This window comes from Erpetoichthys calabaricus, chromosome 2 (assembly GCF_900747795.2).
Source record: "Erpetoichthys calabaricus chromosome 2, fErpCal1.3, whole genome shotgun sequence".
In the NCBI taxonomy this organism is placed as follows: domain Eukaryota; kingdom Metazoa; phylum Chordata; class Cladistia; order Polypteriformes; family Polypteridae; genus Erpetoichthys; species Erpetoichthys calabaricus.
In genome coordinates, this window is record NC_041395.2 from 137802210 (window position 1) to 137824748 (window position 22539).

At 38.3% G+C, this 22539-nt stretch overlaps 1 protein-coding gene across 1 annotated transcript in view; it reads right to left on the reverse strand.

Annotated features, from left to right (window-relative positions):
- meltf (melanotransferrin) overlaps window positions 1–22539 on the reverse strand; it is a 48622-nt gene that overhangs the window by 2474 nt on the left and 23609 nt on the right. Inside the window, exons 7-15 of the mRNA XM_028794570.2 lie at window positions 20133–20320; window positions 18671–18854; window positions 17261–17412; window positions 14693–14789; window positions 9275–9469; window positions 5102–5258; window positions 4333–4400; window positions 2572–2759; window positions 1898–2087 (exon numbers count right to left, since the gene is read on the reverse strand). Of these exons, the coding sequence (XP_028650403.1) occupies window positions 1898–2087; window positions 2572–2759; window positions 4333–4400; window positions 5102–5258; window positions 9275–9469; window positions 14693–14789; window positions 17261–17412; window positions 18671–18854; window positions 20133–20320 (1419 nt within the window). The remainder of the gene's footprint in view (window positions 1–1897; window positions 2088–2571; window positions 2760–4332; window positions 4401–5101; window positions 5259–9274; window positions 9470–14692; window positions 14790–17260; window positions 17413–18670; window positions 18855–20132; window positions 20321–22539) is intronic.

Below are 22539 nucleotides of genomic sequence, written 5' to 3' on the forward strand. Positions count from 1 at the left end.
ATCACTCCTAATCCGTTAACAGTTATTATTTGGTGTACTCCCAGATGGGCTTAAAGCGGATAAGGACAAATTGATTGTAATGGCCTATACCACACTACTAGCACATACAATTATTTTGCATAAATGGAAGAATCCCAGCCCACCAGTTATAAGTCAGTGGGGTAACTGATGTTTTATATTATTTGAAACTGGAAAACAAAACCTCTTACTTAGATCTGTTCAAAACTTTTTTATTTTTTTTAAAAACATGGCAAGTATGTTAGATTAAGAATTCATATACAGGAAAAAAGCTTTTTTTTTTTTTTTTGCCTTTGGCTCTCCTTTATCTCTTTCTGTCAGGTGGGGGATGACTTGTGTTTTTAGGGTTTTTTTTCCCTCTGTTTTCTTTTTTTATTTCTGTTTTTTTTTTCTAGATTGATTGTGAAGTAATTTGTGGTATATGTTCCACAAATTTTTTTCTGCTTGGTTGTACACCATGTTAGTTTCTTGCAATAAAATGAATAAAGACTGACTTTACAACAACAAAAGCTTAAATTGTAGTAAGAGTGTGCTGACTTCCTCCTTGCACACACATACATATAGTGTCCATATACAAATATATACATAAATAAATAAATACATATATACACAGTTGTGTAACCTTCACATATAGCTAGCTTATTGACTCAGTGCCAGACTGATAAGAAATCCTTGGCTATTTACAAACAACAGAAGGAAAAAAAAAACATTTTTCACTCATGGACTGACCTCATGCCACTGAAGACCCAGAAATCTTCACCAAAAAGTTAATTTAATCATTTAAAAATATGAGAAAACTCTGAAGTCATTTCATATTTAATAGCCAGACTGCTAGTCAGCGTCATTGTAATTCCTACATGTGTCCTTTCCTTAATCTTGACTTTGTGTTTCTTAAACAAAAATATATGCAGATGAATAATTAAGTGACTCCAAAAATTATTTATTACTATAAAATTATCTCTAATCACGGAAAAATATTCTCTCACATTGTTCTAAAAAATATGATATTCATACCTTTCAGTTTTTATTTCTATCAATTTCTGTGTATTAAGATGTACTGTACATTTAATTTACACTAGCTGTGTTAAATGGCTTTTCTTTTTTTTTTAACCAAGAGCTAATATTATTCTCAGGCAACGTTTGTTGTAGTGGTTAAGGCTTTGGACTTCAAACTCTGAGGCTGTGGGTTCAAATCCTGATACTGACACTGTGTGACCATGAGCATGTCACTTCACCTACCTGTGCTCCAATTGGAAAGACAAATGAAATGTAACCAATTGGATCTCAAATGTTGTAAGTCGTCTTGGATAAAGGTGACAGTCAAATAACAATTAATATATTAGGTCATTGGAGATGAGGACTCTTGAAAATGCTATAGACAATTGCATAGGAGTAAAAATTATTATTACAAGACCTGGTTTTGGAATCACACTTAGATTGGTGAATTTTTACACAAAACTCTCCATATTCACTGAGAGATAACACATAACTGTTTGGTGTCAAGTATAGATTTCAGAGACATTATGTCATGATGATGTAGAAATCTAACTACACCATGCATTATTTAACTGTAAATGTAAGAGCTGTTGAATGGCTCTATATACCTTGTGGTAATACTGACATATGAAACAGCTTGTTATTTAGGTGGGTATACATTTTCAAAAACCTTTTGTAATGGCTTCCATTACACTGTATGTTACTCAGCACATTTAAAATGGTGTGTTATATATTACCTCTCCCATATTTATTCAACAAACATTACCCCTAGAATAACTTTACAGAACTTCCATAAGCTGCACTATAAGAGAGCACTTTATAAAGCAAATTCAAAAAACAAAAATTTGTAATGCTCCTCAGCCAAAGAGAAAATGTACTCTACCTATTCCTGCACATTCAAGTCTTTCCAACGAACTCATGTAGCCTTGTCCAAGCCAGGCCTCATAGGTTTTCTTTTCTTCCACAGACACAATGTGAAGTGTTGAGTCTTTGAAGATTAAATCTGATGCCTCATATTTGGAGGAATCGAACATTCTGAATTCACCAAGATTACTGTCATTTGCAAAAAATAACTGCAGAGAAAAAATAAATATATTTGTTTATTTCACTGATGTGGAATAATCATGTTTAGACAAGTTACAAATTTCAGTAGGCCACAAAGTGTGTGCTGTCTGTCTGACAAATAATAAAGAGAGTTGTGCCATACAATACCCCAGGCATACCCTAAACATTAGGATGGATGGCTTCTGTATTTGTCTACCACAAATTTCCTTTCTCTCTATGCCAGCTTTCTATTCTGAACTCACCCTCAATGCAAACTTTATACCTTATTCAGAGGATCACATGAATTGATGTTACACTAAAAGAGCCAAGACCACTATATTCAAGTGCCCCTGTGCAGTCTTAGATATATTGACATTCTTACTGCCTAAGAAACTTAATGAGAACAATGCTCCAAAAAACCCAAAAGTGTTACACGGAGGCTTACATAATGACTCGACCTTGGTCAGTGCCATCATTACACACAGATTTTTTTTATGTATTAATTGCCAGTACCTGAGCTTTATCCAGAAGCCCATATATTGCGTAGATGCTTGTGTCGGGGTGAACCATGACTGTATGGGCAGGCACTTGAGCCAGGTTGCATGTTGCATAATTGGTTACCTCAGCACGTGCTCCATTTGGACACAAGAGCTGGAAATCTGTGGATTTCAAACCTGCAGCCCATGCTTCTGTGTTTTTACCTACCCAAGGCAGAAAAAAAACACAATTAGTAAAATCATTGCTCTTGTTCTGAGCACTGCTAGGTGAATGGAAAGTTGCCCAACTCATGTTGTGGGACAAGCTGTCACCGCCTGCTACACACATCGTCCCCAATATTAGAAAACCTGAACTTTTCTGTACACTCTGTAGGCTGCCCAATTAAAATTAGAAAGGAACAGGTGCTGTGTTAACGGCAAAAGACTGTGCAGCAGGAGATGGGCAGCAGGGCATCTTGTCAAAAGTCTGGACTGTTAAATTGTGACTTTTCTTGAAGAAAAAAAATAAACAAAAAAAGTGATTAGAAGAACAGATAACTCCTATTGATAATGAAGTAAGGTGACTATACAGTCCATAGTTTATTTAGAGTAATTAATCTTTATCAGTCAATCCTAACTTACATGTAGTGTATAGTGATGACATATTCTTACCGTAATGTATTAAAAATAAAAATATCTCAAAGTGGTAACAGAATACTAAAGATGCAAGAATTCCTAAACACAAAATGGTCCCATGGCCATCTATGTGTTATTGAAATATTTCATGTTTTCTGGTATTTTTATTGTAATAGCAGATTTTTGTCTACTTTTGTCTACTTAGTTGTCTACTAATTAAACTTCAGTTTAATTAATCTGTATTATTGCTGGCCTGCTGAGTTACAAGTGTACTTATTTCAGTGTCAATTTGGTAGAACCAAAAGGGAATGCATACATGCAGAATTATTACTATACTCTACACAGTTCTGTAAAACTGATATCAGAAGTGCAGCGTGTCACAAAAAACTTTTTAATTAGAATATTATTAAACCAAAATAATCAAATTCAGAGTCACACAGGGTAGTCAAGCACTGCTGAACACAAGATAGAAAAAGGGCCTGGATAAGACACCAGTCAATCACAGGGCCCACTCACACACAAACCCACCAACAACTATCAACTTAATCAGCACTCGTTTGGTAATGTGACAAGAAGACACATATTGACAATGGGAGAGCATGCCAACTCCATAGAGAGAGCAACTAGGCACAGAATTCAAATTCAGGATGGTGGATCCATGAGGCACCAGTAGAACAATCTTTAAATTTTTACTTGATTGGAATCACATTTTAAGATGTTATAACTTTATTTTCAGGCTGATTAAAAAGGCATTTTTATGCAGTACATAAGTACCTTCCATTATTTTCTGTGGTGTTAAATATATTTTTCTCAGATATATGTAACATGTCAAGAATTCACTCCCTTTTCTCTCCTAATTATTAAAAACAATTACCATCAACAGTCCACACATTTAAAAGCAAAAATTTAGTATAGTTATTTCCAGATGATTTCTATGAAATCTTCATGTTTGACACTGACAAGCATGTAAGCTTAGACTGACATGCCTTTTAGTTTAGATCAATTAACAAAAATTCTGTTTTATTTATTATGTTTAAAATAGAGGGGAAATCCATTCTGAGATGTTATAACCACTGCTCTGTGTAAAGATTAACCCTTGGACTGGAGTACAAAGAGAACTGCACAAATAAAAGTAAAGTAAAAGCATGGCTGCAGATCCTACCATCAGTGTTGTCAAGGACAGTTGAATGCTTAACAAAAGCCACCTCTCCTTTATCTTCTGCCAGGCACCTATACAAGATAAGACATGGAATAATTACTTCAGACCTTTGTAAAGATGGCACAGATGGTCTATCAAAGCCATATTGAATTATTTTTTGTTTGTTATAGCTTTATTATGAGTAAAGATCATTCCAGTGCTCTGCTTCTAAAAAAACAGTGTTACTAGTTCCTAGTACTCTTTAACCACAGCGAGATGAAATCTTCCACAAACAGGTGTCCATGCAGCCTCCAGTCTCACAGCTGCCTAACCATACTGTTTACAAAAAACTTCTATAAATGTGAGAGTTTATGAAGGATTTATGCCTTTTGCAGACTGATATACACTTGCAGTACATTTAAAAACAAAATATATCAAAAGAAGGAAAGCTGCAGGTATATTAGTTTAGGCACCTTTGGCATACCCTACATTTTCAGCCAGCTGTTGTCACATCCTTCCTTCAGTACAATTGTTGCCACCCAGTCTCCCTGCTTATACAGTACATTGTGTGACATAGTTCACTAAAAAGTATCCTCTTGTTTATAACCAGAACACACAAGTCAGGTCAATCTCAAGTATGAACAGTCCTGATGAACTGACAAAAAAGAAGATACTGTATGTAGAGGCAGACTCTAAATATTTATTTTATAACAAATAAAGAAAGACTAATAGTATGTCTAACTTCATGCACTGCATAAAAGCAAGCCTTCAAAAATTAATTGAGGGATCCAACCTGAATGCTCCACTGTAGCTGTAGTAGCGCTCCACACTGCTGCTTTCGCACTTGCCTGCTCCAGTATTATCTCCGACACAAAGTTCACACAGCCTGGCAGGAAAACCTGGTTTATTGGCACCTGGCACACAGCTGGCACTGAAAAATTCACCAGCAGCTGAAAAAAATCAGGATGGTGATATAAGAATAGTACATAAACCTTTCTTAAATTTAAGTAAGTCACATAGCAGTAGTATAGAGTATATTCTTTATGTCGCATTCACTGTTTCATAACTCTGGACATTATTTTAAAAATTCAACAACAAACCTGAATTAAGTACCTTTTTCTTTCGAAATATGAATGACTACAACTAGGTCTCATTATACAAAGAATCTCCTTCTAAATGTAGTTCTTGCAAAAAAAATTACTGTATATATATATATATATATATATACCGTATAAATATATTAAATGAGTGAATTCTAGTTTGTCATATCAGCCAAATGAAACAACAGCACATCCTCCTGTGTGACGGGTTTATGAAACCACCTGACACGGCCAGTGTAGCCCTGAGCATATTGCAGCAGACTTTTCTAATCAGTGCAAACATCACTGACCCATGATCTCTTATTTTACACCTTTAATTTTCTTTGCCCAAGAATGTTGACTGTGCTCTGGTCATTAGTTGGTGTGCAACACAATGCATTCTAGGCAGCAGCAACAACTATCACTTTAATCCTACCCTACATTATTGTTGCTACTAAACATAAAGGCTATTAAATACTTGTTTTGGTGAATCTGGCTCTGATCCATGCTTCAGCTCTTTCAGTTTGTTTTGTCTGTTTGTGACAGGATGTTCACCTAACAGTTGATTACAAATGCCCACCCCTCCTGCTTCTGCATGCTGGTTACTCAGCTTGACCACTTAATAACAGTAAATTAACCTCTGTTAGTTCTTTCTCTTTATGGATAGTCTTAATGATGATTTAAAAATAAGTTTTTCTGATGTTTTTACTCTCTGTCTGATACTATGCCATGCTCAAAAATCAGAAAACAGGAAATACTTTGCAGACAGAAACAGCTAGATAAATGCTCAAAAAGAAGTAACAGTGAATGCTGTAACACAGTTTTACATATAGCAGGAAAGTTATCTGAATTTGTAAAAACATTTGGAACTGTAAAACTGTGATAGCTTGCTCTGTTGGCAGGTGATGCATTTTGATGTGTTACTTATACACTATATATATATCCATCCATCCATCCATTTTCCAACCTGCTGAATCCAAACACAGGGTCACGGGGGTCTGCTGGAGCCAATCCCAGCCAACACAGGGCACAAGGTAGGAACCAATCCTGAGCAGGATGCCAACCCACCGCAGGACACACACAAACACACCTACACACCAAACACACACTAGGGCCAATTTAGAATCACCAATCCACCTAACCTGCATGTCTTTGGATTGTGGGAAGAAACCGGAACGCCCAGAGAAAACCCTCCTAACTGCGAGGCAGCAGCGCTACCACTGCGTCACCGTGCCGCCCCTATTATATATATATATATCAGTTTGTCATATTAAAATTCTTTTTCTAAAAGGAAGCATATTTTTAAAAAAGTAGCCTGCTTCTGGGATTTATAATGGAGCTAAAGGGTTTGGATTCCAAATGTGATTAACAGCCTTAAAACTTATCAAATATGTAAATTTTTCAAGCCAAAAATGTTACTGAGTATGGATCAGTGTCTTGAGATTGCACACATATTGCAGAACAGTGTATCCATGTCATTTTAGAAGGAAAAAAGCAAAAAGCAAATCATTGTTGTCAGATTCAAACATTTTAAAAGAAGAGAGGCTGTGCACATTACTACCCCATTCATCTTCTTCTTCTGCAGCAGTATGGCACCCTTCAGGGCCAGCGAGGTGCAGGTTCACTTCAGAAAGTCATCGCAAAGAAACATTATAGAAACTGAATGTTGATACCCAGATATAAATTACTGTCTTAGATCTCAAGACAACTAGAAACTAACAAACAAAAAAGTCACATGATCACTTATATTCTTTCACTATACTGTAGTTTTTTCTTTACTTATCAAATGTATGCTGCCGACTGACTGTTAAAGCACACATGTACTTGAGTGAGAAAGAATATTGAGCAGGTACATAGCCATGGCTTGTAGTGGGGCATTTTTCTGTTTTGGAAGTGGAGTACCAGCTGTAAACAGTTGCAGCACCTTGCACTCAGACAGCAAAACACTCCCACAGTACTGCTGGAGCCTATGCTAACAATTATCAGAAGGACGCAAGGCAAGAACAGGGCGCTGGTCTGTCACAAAGTGAACACACACACACCAAGACCAATTTAGCAATGCCAATTCAGCTAAGTTTAAGCAGAATGAAGTTTACTAGGTTCAGTACAGATTTTTTTTTAAACACAGGCAGAGTGGGCTGTCATCCCTTCTTCACAGCCCTAGGTTGTTTATGAAGTCTGTATGTCCTCCCTGTGTATTTACAGATTAATTGATACAGTATCAGAGTTGGTGAATTTATTCACTCAAACATATTGTGCTTAGTTCTTTTATTACCTTATTGTCAGCAAGAGTGACTCATCATGCATTTAAAAAAAATCAATAATTGGTTTGTGGTGCTTCAATCTGCTGTGTCAGACACTGTCTTTTTCATTTTCTGAGTTTTTTTTTTTAATTGTGCATAGGCAAGGTGTTATGGAAAAGGTTGCTTGGCTCTTTCAAAAATGTAAGATTTTAATTAAAAATACAGTGTACTGTAATCAGTTCAGCTCAGATGTATTGTTATGTGTTGTAAGGGATTGCCCACGTCCTTTATCTGACTGGAATGTCCTCAGGATGGAAGGACAAGGGAGACAGCTTATACAGGGCTTTGTTTCCACCAGGACACTAGATGGCAACAAGCCCAGGCTTAGATCCCTCTGAGGGCCACCACGGGGAGCTGCGGGATTTGGGAGTTCCTGCTCCATAGGGCTCCAACCTCACCTGGAAGTGCTTCGAAGCTGCAGTGTCATATCACCAGAAGCACTCCCGGGGATTTGATAAATGGAGCTGCCTGCCTCACATGGATAAGCCAGAGTCAGGAGGAAGGTGGACAATGCTTGTGAGGAGGAGTAGAGGAGGCAGTGACCAGTGAGACAAGGAAGAAAAGAGTTGCACCATACAGTGAATTGATTGTACTTGGGGATGTCATGGTGGGAAATGCTTGTGAGAAGAGTTTTCCCACAATAAAAGACTCTTTAGCCTTTTAACTTGTGTCTGAGCCTGCTTATGTTGGGTGTTTGGGGAGCTAAAGTGGCCCCTGGTGTCCACAGTGTACAAAGTACAACTAAACAGATACTGTATATGCTCTTTTCACTATGCTCGGCATGCATCAAGCTTTGTAAGGGGTTCAGTATTATGTTGTCATAACTCTAGCCAGGATGGTTACTGCAAGCAAACAAATGAGCAAGAAACATTTCCTTACCTCGAGAAAATAGGACAAAAAATCTGTGATAAAATAATTTCTATTTCTAGTTTCCTTCCATTATGACAAGAATGTCTCAAAAACACATAATACACATTTTCTTAAATCAAAATGTTTGCTGCTTCAAAGTGGATGTATTTGGTAAGTTTCACAGCTTTGTCTTTCTTTGCACCCCAGTACCTTAAAGCCCAATTGTAAACTACAAAAACAGACAAGGTATTTTTAACATTTATAAAAAAGTTTTACTTTAGAACTGAATTTCAACTGACAAATCAATGTACACCATGACTGTGCAGCAATGACTTTGACTTGAAAAATACTGAACTTATCCTTTAACTAGCATACAGTATTTTCTCATTATGTGTGTGGAAACAGAATACAGGTATAACAACTGTTGATAGTCTGGCATATACTTCAGCTAAAAGAATGGATAACCTAATACCATCTGTGTGGTAAGATGCCACTCATAAAGAATGCAGTTGCTCATTTATAATTCTTTTGATATTTATAACTAAATATATACATGTCTGCCAGTGCAACACATCAGTAGTCAATGTAAGCAGACACATAAGTTTCCTGCTATTCATTTTCTTCATTTCAACTTTTTAAAATTAGAAGGAAAATATGCAGAAGGACATAATAAAACTAATCTGTAACTTATTGTTGAAGTGTAAATCAGAAAAAATATTTATTTTACAGAAGTACCTTTTGCTAAATCACAACTTGTGGCCCTTATTAGCCCTTTTTCTATAAGGATGCTAATTGGAATATTCCATCCCGCTGTTCTTCCATAGCCAGTGTGACATGATTTTCGCCCTTTAAGATCATTGAAGGTGAAGCTATCATGAGCTGATCTTTTCACTACAGCAACAGCAAAATATGAACTTCCTGCATTTGTATCTGAAATGAGAGAAAATAGTTGCTTGACAAAAGCTGTAGGAGACCTTAAGACAATCCTAATTACAATGATTTGGATTTCAGGATTTATATCACCCATCAATGTCAACTCTCAAACTCCAAAGCACAGGACAAATTATACTTTGTTTTGTACATTTATTTATTGCAGTATACACACACGCACACACACAGACTATTTTTGACACACAATTAATATTCACATAAGATGTGTTCTTAAAAGAATGAAACAATTTCAAAATAATACATCAGTATTATTTACTTATTTGGCTAACGTCTTAATCCAAGGTGACTTGCAACATCTGCGATACAATTGGTTACATTTATTTATTTATTTATTTTAAATTGGTGCACAGGCAGGTGAATTGACTTGCTAATAGTCACAAAGTTTCAGTCGCAGGATCTGAATGCATGAACTCATGATTTTAAATCAATGGCCTTAGCCACTATGCCACATATATAAAACTCCAAACATACTAAACAAAATGATTTAAATGTTGAACTCAAATGTTTTTCTTTACACTCTTTCTAACTCTGCAGACTTACTGTTTTACATTGTAAATTGATGCTCAATTTTTTCCATACACTTTTAGTGAAATTGCCTGTCATATACAACTTTGACTATTCTCTTTCAAAAATAGTTCAATTTTCATATACTTTTCACATAGACAAAGCTGTTCTAAAACCTCCATGTGAACAAATACAGCATTATTACAGTAGATGTGGACTTCTAGGGAATTGCAGGAAAGTACCATTTCAGAAGAAGTTCGTGTGCTGATTTTCAGGTTGATGTACAAAAATAGTTATGTGAAATCTACTTTGAGTGAAATTCTAATTTCTTTGACATATCCTTGCAAGGATTTTACTTAATATTTACTGAGCTGTGGCATTCTAAATTTTTCCAATCATTAATGAACGCTATCTATATGCAAGTATGCATTTTTTTTTTACAAGTCCAGTTTTCCGACCTACAGTAGTTACTCATTATATGGAGTATGGATATGATCCTACTGTACTTTTTGCAAGGATTTTGTCTAGATAATCTTTCTTCTCCCTACATCCCTAAAATTTCACACTTGGGTGACAATTTTGTCAGTGTGCCTTGTAATGGACTGGTGCTTCACCTATTGCTTCTATCATAAAAATCTGTTTCCTGTAAATCTACGAAATACAGTAGTAAAAAGTTCAGGAAATTGACTTATGGATAAATAAATGTGTTTGTACCATTCTTTATTTTTATACAAAATATTATTTGTTGGGGATAACTCCTGTCGCTTGTAATCCTGAATTATACTAAACAGATTTGAGAATATATTTATGGGCATTTACTTATTTCATTTCAAATTTTCAGCAATAAATTTGAAAACACGATTCATGTCTGGGCAATAATGTACAGTATGAAAAAAGGAATGCAGTGCAACAGAAAATCCAGTACCAGTTATCAGCATTAGTTAACCACAAGGCTTTTGTGGTCCACACCCACAAACAGTGGAATTGCTAATGTCCCTAAGGGGATTATTTTAATTACCAAAAAGGTGACTTTCCAAGGTTTGAACTTAAAAAGTACCACCACCAGAAACAAACCAGGACAGCATTATAGGACACATACACATTACAATATTGTTAGCTTTATGACCTGAGTATATAAACTACTAGCTGTCCCCCATGGCTCCGCCTGCATAGTAGTGAAACAGGACAAGCTTTAAAAATCAATTAAAAAATTTAAAAAAAATGTAATAATTTATATTGAGAAAAATTTATATTGATAGCTTTCGTATCCAAGGGCCTCTTGATATACAATATTTTTGGTTTTGCTATCAGGGCGAGAATGTAGCTATGATCTCTTTGCCAAAAATGTAAAAAGTTGGCCATGAATCTTTGGCCAAGTGGAAGGTAGGTATGCTCCAATGTTAAACGTTGGCACTGTATCTGATCGTGTTGAGCTCCGATGGGATAGCGTCTCCCACGTGGGGAAAAGAGCACGTGGCTGTGATATCTCTGCCAATGAGCAGGTACCCTCTAAAACACACATAACTCTGATCTCTTTCTCAAAAACTTCAAATATTACTCTTTAACAATCTCTAAATGATAATGTCTGCCGAGCAAACAGGTATCGCTATCTAAGTGGAGGCAAGGTACTCTCCAACATGTGGCGAGAGGTAGAGCGACTCTAACAGAGGCTAGCGTGTGAGTGAGGAGGGCCCCGCCCGGCTCCCTACTCCTGAGGACCCGCCTCCCCCTCCCCTCGGCCAGCAGCCTATCTCTCGGATTCATGCAAATAAATTGGTGCCACAACTGAACTATAATACTCAGAGCGATAAGTGAAGTTGCAAAATCAACTGGAATGCTCAAGCAAACTACAGAAAAAAAAAACGATCTAAATCCGTTAAGTAGTTCTCTTGTGAAAAGTGGTCAGACAGGCAGATGTTGGATTTTATATATATACTACATAGAGATTAATCTTGTGGTGTGGGTGCCACCGGTTCTCTACTTTTTTATTGAAAAAAGTGACTGTACAAAATAGCTGAAGTGTTAAATAATCTTGTTTGCCTTTCTAAGACAGAGATTGTTGTATATGTCCCAAAGAGAAGGCAGCTAAAGGATGATAACATTCTACACCACCTTCACCATCCTCTGCAGGACTTTACAATCTTGAGCCAAGCAGGTGCTGTATGAGGATGTGATGCAGCCAGTTAGGATGGACTTCATTGTAGATGTGTAGAATTTGGTGATAACAGATGGAGAGATTAGAACATTCTTCTGACATTTCAGAACGTAGAAGCACTGAGCTTCCTTCACAAGAGCAGAAATCTGTTGTGCCCAGTTCAGGTCGTCAGTGATAGATAATAATGATCAAATAATTATGATGCTAACAGTATCCTCAATTCAATTTAAACTCAAAGAATCAGTGACAGATGTGGGCTAACCACAAATCACACCTTGGATTCAGTTCAAGCTCAAATGAATCATTAACTGTAGTGAACACAAGTGGGTTATGTACATGTCTGATGACCTTACGCATACTTTGCAACACAGCTGACCTAGGTATTATGGAAACTAAAGACAGGCAGGTATGAGTTTATCTTCCAAGAAATGTATGTTGGATAATGGAAATTTTAATCCAGGAAACACCACCGAGAGTTTCACAGATAAGAGGTTAGCTTACTAAGGTTATGCTTGTTTTGTGTGTTAATGAAAAAAGGTTTCATTTTGTTCATGCTTGCAAATTGATTTGCTCAACCAACTTAAAAGTGTCATCCTAAAAAGACTGATAAGTTTTTGAATTGCACCTTGTTGTGAGGAACATTCATTCATTTAATAAACCAGTTGAAGGTCACTGGGTGGAATGGGGCATAAGGTGGGAAACAATCGTGGATGAGATGCACTCCAGCACACACCCATGCTCAGTTCTAAATTGAATGTGAGACCACACACAAATACTCCTTGCTACTGATCAAAAATCCAAAGGGGTGGTGTTGGATTTGATTTATCTTCTGACATGTCTTTCTGCAGGGGGAGGGGCTGAAACAAAAATCCAGGGGGTACTTCGCATATCATGGCAGTTCTGTTAGTTTCTCTTCCATTGTTTACATTACTTTGTATGGAAGCTATTAGCTACAAATAAAAACATCTCTCTCTCTGTATCACTAGTTATAATACATACAGCATAATAAATAAAATGTTTCTCCTTGACATCACTTTGTTTAGCCGTAACTGTCGTAAGTGGAGTTTGACTTCATCCAGTTCCACCCCTCCTCCTTGAAAGTGTCAAAATTAGTATGGTATGGAGGGATGGATTTGGGCGGGAGGGGGCCTGCTGGGCTTAAACGCTTGTTTGGGCCCCACTGAGGTATTCTCTGGAAACCACACAAAAACTAGTACGAAATGTCAAAGCTTAGGATTTGCCTAAACTTGAATATGCACAACACAAGAACAGCAGCAAAAACTACACAAACAGCAACTGAGGTTATGGGCGATAAAAAATGAGAGAGACAGAGCATACAAGTTAAAAATTACACTTGTCAGCCATCAGATCACAGTATGCCATGTCAAATATTAAGAACTGAGAGTATGATCCTTTAATTATCTTTTTTTGACAGAGAGAGAGATGGAGAAACAGAGGGGAAAATACTCAAAAATATCCTTGCACCATATTTTCAAAATATCAGGGATTTTAGCTGTTAAGGTGATACTAAGAAAAAAAAATAAAACAAAAATTAAAATAACAGAATTAGCTGGCATTCCATCTTGCAAACAGGCAACTTCAGAGACAGCAGCAGAGGAGCTACAAAAGGGGTAAGCCTTCAGAAGTTGCAAAAGAACTCCAACTATTGTGACAACAGTGAGCGATCCTTTTAAAGATGGCAAACTACCTAAAAGAGCGATGTAAAAGAGCAAGGCACTCGATGTTGCAAACGATTGGCAAACAGGACTACAAAAAAATCTACAGTTCGACTCCACAAAGCTGTGAAGACACAAAAAGGTTTTCTTAGGAGTATCTCGATGGCTGAGATCCTGTATCTGGAATGCCGTTTGCAGCATCAATACAGGAAGGAAGACAGCTGAGAGACTGCTACTTCTGCAGCACCACCACCGTTTCTCAATCTGCCAAGTACCATTAGCCTAGGAGTAGGGTCACGAGCAGAGCATCGGGCTCATGGAGCTGGTGGAAAAAAAAGTGTAGAGTCCAGTACAGTTGGCAGGCATTTGGTGTCCCTCGGGGTCTCTTTAAAGATGACTGCACCATCATAATGCAGTCTAATCTCATTCAGTTAGTTCTTGCCCATTGACTTCGATCATTTTGCAGAGTTCGGCGATACTCGCGAACACTTCTGTGATTTCTGCGAACTCAAGGCGAAGCAAACACCGTGAAGTTCGCACATCACTAGTCATAACATTGAATATTGGGATGCTGTACTTGCCGATAGCTGCTAATGTTTGGGTATGTCGTTATCAGTTTTAAAGTTCCAGTTATACAAAGCAGATAATTGTTTCTATCCATTAAAGACACATATTTAGAGTTAAAAAAAAACACAAGACTACTGCGTCTCCATTACCAATCACTGTGGAGTTTGTGTCCTTGTTTGCTCTTTCTAAACGCAAACGCTCAGTCAGGCGATTGCCTCCAAAACCGCGGAACACAATACAACCCCTATGATGACCTCGTTCTCTCTCTCTCTCTCCATCGTGTCTCCACGGCTTCCTTACCTGAATAAGCCTCGGCAGCCGCTGGCACAAGTCCTTCCATTTTTCCCGCCTTGTAAATAAACCCGCCATCCAGTGTGATTGCATCGGCCTCCTTGTTCTGGAAGGGGAAAAAACAAGATGGTCAGGGTTGGCGAGGGTAAGGCGCATCTCTGAGCTGGGGGCGGCACTGACCGTCTCATAAAGCATTCAGTAAGGCATTACAAGACGTCGAGTTCAGAGGAGGTCAGCGAGCCCACCTACCTCACCTCCGCTTGTGTGGCGCGTGTTATGAATGGGGCTTTGAGACGCTCAGCGGAGATCCCCGAGCAAGAAGCCGCCCCTTCATCACTTTAGTCACAAGTGCGTGTGTGTGCAAGGTATGTCTGCAGAGCCGTTCGGCAAAATTTCAGTCACTCCTGGTGCTCTGTCGAAGGCCTTGTCGAAATCACATTTAAAGTAGGGCCTACAACTGTTACACATAAATGGGGCGTACTGAGAGGTCTTTTCTCCTTTCTTTAGTGCATATCGCAAATGGACTGCACTGATGGGAATATTATGTACAAGTGGAAGAGGCAAAGGGTGTGTAGTTTTAGAACAGGGTAGAGTTGTGCTGCATTGACTCCAGGCCGAGATGGTAAAGGGGCATTAGAAATGTGGTCGAGGGTAATGGGGACTTGGCGTGATAAAGTCTTAAAAATCCAACATGTAACACTATACGAGTGTGCTGCGAGTGTGAAGCCAGCAACTGAAAACGAGCGCCTCCACTGGTGAGAGCAATGATCACAGCACTTCTCATAATGCCGCCTGGGGCAGGGTTTATTTTATTTGTCCATTGGCATTAACCCCCAGATACCCTTTTTAGGCATGAGATGACACACTTCATTCAAATACAAATATGTTTTGCTGTACAAGCTTCGTGAAACACAGCATTCTCAGAGCATTGGACGAAAATATATGTTATTTTTCTAAAAATGTAAAACAAGCTTTAAAACAATAAAACATACAATATTCATATTAAAACCATTAAAATGTATAAAACCTTCCTGCTCCTCTAAACACCTCAGCTGTTACAAGCAGTCTTGCAAGCTAAAAGGGCGTCTGCCCTTTGAACCAAACATGTGCGGTGCACATTTAAGAGGCTTTTGACAGACATTGAGTACATCCCTCCGGGTCATTGCAATGCATTGTGCATGGGCACCAACCTGTCATAAATACTGGGAGGAGGTGGCAAAAAATACAGGTTACAATCCACCTCAATAAAGGGCAAATGCCTGTGTATCTGTGCATCCATCTGGTTGTGATGTGCCTGTAATTCCAACAGATGTTGCATCACAAACATTAGCACAGATGGCAGATAACAGGGACACACTATGTATTGCACTTGTCAATCCAACAGATGGTGCATTATAAACATTTGTAGTAATGCATTTTATAATTCAACTGTTTGTGATGTGCCTTCCGTTGGAATGACAAATGCAATGCATTTTATTACTACATGCATTACAAAACTCATTCCAATGAATGGTGTATTGCAAATGCATAATCCTGAGGTTTAGGTTCATTTCTTAAATTTCATCTTGTCTTAGATGGGTATCACAGCTAGTATAGATAAAAATCCAGTACCAGCAGGAACAACAATAATCCTCCTCAAACTGGCACAGCATATGAGACACAGATGTGGCAAAGTAAAATGAAGTGATCGACACAGCAGCATGACTGCAATTGCAGATTTTAAATACATTGCTCAAGACTGATTTAGGTCCAAGTGTAAACATCTTTCAGATGGGCTTACTTTAAAACTTGTGCTAAAACTCTGCAAACATCATCCTCTGTGACTCATTATATCATCAATGACTTGATTTTCCTCTTCATATTCTTTATAGTGCATTTTTACCATCACAACCTTTCTCTAGCACTGATCCAGTATTTCTAACAATGTTTAAAAGTTATGAGGCAATGCATATGAGCCCAAATGAGGGCGAAACACGCGTCGCGTACTCTTTGCATTATTTGACAGTAAACTATGCAACATTCCATGATCTGCTTCTCGCAACTGAAAGAGGGCACCGTGTTGGATGTTTGCTGAATGGCAGACCAACCACAAGCGTTACCTGGTAGGTAACCACCCACACAATTCAAGTCGTCGAGATCCGGACTACGAATGCAATGAATGTAATTGCTCCGGACCTACAGGCTGTCAAATAAATGAACCACAAGCCATGGTGCAGCGTAAAGGGACTTTGTCTCTGACTCTGACTTCCAAGGTTCGATTCCCCGAGAGGGGAGCAGTAGAGTGTGTACGCCTGACAAGCCCAAATGAGGGCGAAACACGTGTCGCGTACTCTTTGCATTATTTGACAGTAAACTATGCAATATATATATATATATATATATATATATATATATATATATATATATATATATATACACATACACACATACAGTATACATACAAATCGGGTTGCGTCCAGAGTTTTGGAACGAATTACGGTCGTGACCAGAGGTACCACTGTATTAGTGTGTTACAAGAAATTTGAATGGTTCTGATGCAAAACACTTACCCCACCCCAAACCACGTGAAGCACTGACCTTTATTTTCTGCAGACAATCTGTCGTGGAGCTCCCAGAGACACACTGAATCTTTGGTGTTAAGGATTTTCTGGAGAAGTTGGTGGCCATATCTGCACACTTCCATAACTCCTGTGTGGACAGGACACACCAGCGGAGGTATTCTGGGACCCCTGCAGATTGAAAGGAAAGTCTTTAAAGAGCTGTAGGTCAGTGGGCAAAGCAGGTGTCAAACGTGAAGAACATGAAGCTGGTCCCTGAATCTTTAAGATGTTTGTGATTTGGTAATGGCTGTTTGCACGGTAGAAACTTGAAATGGCATGAATATCACAGATGAACTGCAGAACACAACAAATTTCAGTTATTATCAAGAAGGCTCACCAGAACTTCTGCTTCCTCAGATATCTGAGGAAAGTTTGGATTTCCCCATCTGTCCTCACTAACTTCTACATATGTACAGTGCAGTCTGTCCTCACTGGCTGTCTCACATCTTGCCCAGGCTCTTTTCTCATACCTACATTCTGTCAAATGGTACAGCACATCAGAAGATTCAGACAGTCTCTATCAATAGAGCATAAGATTACTCAGCAGGTAGTCATAGGGAATACTGTATGTGTTGTTCCATATATTCTTGTGATGTTTCATACAGTGTATACTGTACATGAAGTATATATATATATATATATATATATATATATATATATATATATATATATATGGTTGAAATAGTTTACTGTCAAATAAATGCAAAGAGTACGCGACATGTGTTTCGCCCTCATTCTGGGCTCAGTGGAGTGTGAGGGCGAAACACATGTCGCGTACTCTTTGCATTTATTTGACAGTAAACTATTTCAACCATTCTATGATCTGCTCCTCACAAACTGAGGGCACCATGGTGGATGTTAGCAGATTGCTGGCCAACCACAAGCGTTACCTGGTAGGTAACCACCCATACAATCAGATTGTGACACAGACTTCGAATGCCGTGAATATATATATATATATTTTTTAATTTTTTTTTTTCCTTTTTTCTCAAGTATTTACTTGAATATATGTAAGTTGCATTCTGTGTATGCTTTATGTATGTGTGTGTGTGTCAGTCTTTTATTGCTATTGTATTGTCACAGTTTTAAGGAGACAGGCAAGTAATAATTTCATTGTACTGTGAACACATGATAATAAACCTGAACTTGAATGGAAGCTGCAATCTTTTCACTGACCTAAACTCAAGTTCTTAACCATCATGTAGCTTTGGGACACAGTACTAGGGTTAGAATTAAAAACAAGAACAAATGAAAGCAGAATGTCTGTAAAGAGACCTGAAGTCTCGCTGTTTAGGCTTATGTTACACTAATGGTGTCTCAGATTACTAACAGTTAATGGTTTATTGATCCAAAAAAAAAAAAAAAAAATCAACCAATTGTAGCTTACTTCCAGGACTGCAGTCTAAAGCTGACAGGGCATTCAGGTAGTCATTCCCCAGCCAGGCCTCATAGGTCTGTTTTTCAATTTTAATCAGGGCAGTTGTTGTGTCCTTGAACAGGAGATCTTTACTAGAGTATGCAGAGGAGTCAAACATCTTGAAGTGAGTACTTCCGTCCCTTCCAAATTTCATCTGCAAGTAAAACGGGCATTCATGTCACTTTGCCTACGGGTGCATTGCACTTGTCTGCATTTACCCACCATTGTTCTTTGGCTAGTCACTAGCAATTTAGTCACTTAATGGCTGCCAGGAGATAGTCTGCTTCTTTTCACTTCTTCGGTGCCTCCATTTTATTTATTTATAAAGACACCAGGAGAGCATGCAGATACTGCATGCACAGAGAGTTCAACTCAGATCACTGGAGTTGTAAAGCAGTAGCACTATGCACTGTTTTATCATGCTAACACCCAGTTTATATACTGATTCATTTACTTATTTACCTGTTGTGTTGTTACAGGAAAAGAAATGCAAATAATTCTGATGTGGGTTGGCATTACTACCTCACTCACAGCTTTGTGGTTCATCTGGTGACCCTGTCACTGTCTGTGTGGAGTCTGAACACTCTCCCACTGTTCCTGTTGTTTTTTTTTTAAATCAGGTACACATTCTTCTCCTACATGCTAGAGACATTGGTCGGAAGACCGATGACCATTTAGAAAAATAGTCTTGGCTGTTCTGTTACATTTTGACCTGTATTTGGGAATATTTCTGCATGTTATGGGATGTTTCTAAGGGCAAAAATAGCAGTTTAAGAATGTAATGTTAAAATGAGAATATAAAACACATCTTTATTATTGTAATGTCGTTTATCACTACTTGTACTTATAGTCCTGCCTCTACTTCATAAGCTGACTATATAGTTATGATGAAAGGGGAGTGCACCAGTAGACACAGAAGATACAAGTCACCCACCAACCCAAACACATAACTTCATGGCACCATGGCTTTTGAACACATTTTTAAAGAGCTTCATACTTCATTTTGATAATTTGTGTATGGAGGGTTAAAAAACATCACATTATTTTAAAAATATTTTTAGGCTAATTATGCTGCATAATCTTTTCAATGAAGAAGTGTTCAACTGTGAGGTTCAAGGGTTCAGCCTATATCTATGATGGACACTTAAAAGACCATTGCGTCATTATAATCCACTCAAAACTAGTTCAGTTTATCCTTCCCCATTGACTTCAATGTATATCGCAGAGCTCGGCACAGTTCCTGAACATTTCTGAGATTTTACCGAAGTCAAGACAAAGTGAATTCAACTGGGTTTGCTCATCCCTATCCATCAAGCGAAGGCTTTTGAAACAGCTGTGCATCTGAAGTCCCAAACATTTAATTCAGTTGTTCAACACAAGTGTCTTTGCTATCTAGTATGAAAGGAGAGTTTCCAATTCTGCTGTAACTTACCTGGCCATCATTTAACATTTTGAAAATGTCTTCCCCATTAGCATCAGGTCTAATCACAATGGCCTGTGATGGAACTTTGGCCAAGTTGCATCTCCTGTAGTCACCAATCTCTGCTCTCAACCCATTTGGACACAGAAGCTGAAAATCCTGCGACAGCAGATTCTTCGCCCATTGATCAGAATTTGCTCCTATGAATATGTAAGTGGAGAGGTCAAATTTTATATAACCAATAGTCTGAGTGGGCAGTATAATACAGCTAGCACCAAACTTTCTATAATCTTTTATTTCTTTCATAAATCACAGTAGGGTGCAGATTTTCCTTCATGTCTGGCAATACTGAATTATTCTGCAGTTTTGGGAAGTTAGTTTGGCACATTTTGAATGAAAATATCTTTGGAAAACCTCAAGTGAATAGGAAGGACAAAAAAAAAATTAAATGGTAGAAATTTTATGAGAATAAGAAAAATGTAATCTGGTAATATACAGGTATTGCTTGAAGGTGGTTGGCTGGCATACAGAGACAGGGGCATATTGAGGATGGGTAATGGCATCTGTTGCAGAGCTGGTAGCAGGGATTATCAGCCTCTTAAATAACAAAGGAAACAGCGTCCACAGTATTTTGGAGGCAGTTAGCAGGAAATTAAAGGGTTTATGGGGGTAGGTGTGCAGACATCTCCGGAAAACCTGTAAACGTCTCACTCTCTCTGCCTTGCTGCCCTTGTCCTTCTTGTTACTCTGACCATGAACTGGATAAGGCAGATCAAATCGTAGATGAATGGGTGGACAGTTTAAAGTTTCTGGTTTAAAGCACTTACTACACCTGAGTATTTTTGAGGTTTCCAACAGAATGTAATGCTCATGAGTAGAATAGTGAACGTCTTAGTCAGCTAGGCTACCAGGAGTGGGTAAGTGCTTTGCTTTACAGCATTAAAGATACACTAACAGTCATGTGCACAATGCAGTCAAAGTTTGCATATTGCCTGCAGATACTACCAAATATAGTAGTAGATGTCCATAAGGGGTTTTCCCCTTTAAAGTTTACTTAATTATGAGATCTGGAGGCCTCTTGTCCCCACAAAATGTGATGTGGTGTGCTCGAAGTGTTTCAATCTGGTTTTAAGCCGCTTCACAGTACTGAAACCGCATTACTGAAGGTTTTTAATGACATCCTTTTGGCAACAGACTTAGGGGATTATGTGTTTTTAGTTCTGCTCGATTTAACAGCTGCTTTTGATACTGTATAGATCATAGTATTTTATTATCTCATCTGGAGCACTGTGTGGGCATTCGTGGTACTGCCTTGGCGTGGTTTAAATCGTATAAGACTCAAAAGAACTTTTTCAGTGAGGCTAGATGAATTTAGCTCCTCCTCTGCTTCACTATCTTGTGTGGTTCCACAAGGCTCCATACTTGGTCCTCTGCTATTTTCTTTGTATCTCCTGCCTCTTGGCTCTATTCTTAGAAAGCATAATATTGCTTTCCATTGTTATGCAGACGATACTCAGGTTTATGTACCCCTCAAACGCAAGGATGCTTACTCCATACAAATTTTGGTTATGTGCCTAGAAGAGGTGAAAGCTTGGATGGCAGTAAACTTCTTAAATTTTAATGAAAATAAGACAGAGGTTATAGTTTTTGGTCCTGGGGGCACCAGTGGGTCTATTTCTACTTCTGCTCCTGTGGATTTGGGTCTCCTTGCACAATATGGTACGCCTGTTATTACAAATTTGGGTTTTAGGATAGATGAGGATTTTAGACTGGATGGTCAGATCAGTGCGGTGGTGAAATCTTGTTTTTTTCAGTTAAGACGTTTGGCGAAGATAAAAAACATTCTTTCCAAAGATCAGTTTACAACAGTAATCCACGCCTTCATTACAACCCGGTTGGACTATTGTAATTCGTTGTATGTTGGTGTTAGCCAGTCCACCCTGTCTCGGCTCCAGCTGGTGCAAAATGCTGCTGCACGCCTTTTAACTGGCACGCGAAAGAATGAGCACATTACACCTGTGTTATCCTCACTGCACTGGCTGCCTGTCCAGCTTAGAGTTCATTTTAAGATTCTTTTATTTGTTTTTAAGTCCTTAAATGGGCTTGCTCCACCCTACCTCGCTGAGATGCTGCATCTGCACTCTCCTTCCCGCTCACTCAGATCAGCTGCTTCTGGATGTGCCTAGGACTCAGCGAAAGCTCAGGGGGGATAGGGCGTTTTCCGTTGTGGCTCCAAGGCTCTGGAATTCACTGCCGATCCACATTAGACAGGCCTCCTCACTGCCCATTTTTAAGTCTGCTCTTAAGACTTACCTTTTTGGTTTGGCGTTTGATCCTGTGTGAGCAGTTGATTTTACTCTGTTTTAACTCTGTTTAGTTGTTTTTACTATGTTTTAAATTAGCTTTATTTATTGTATTT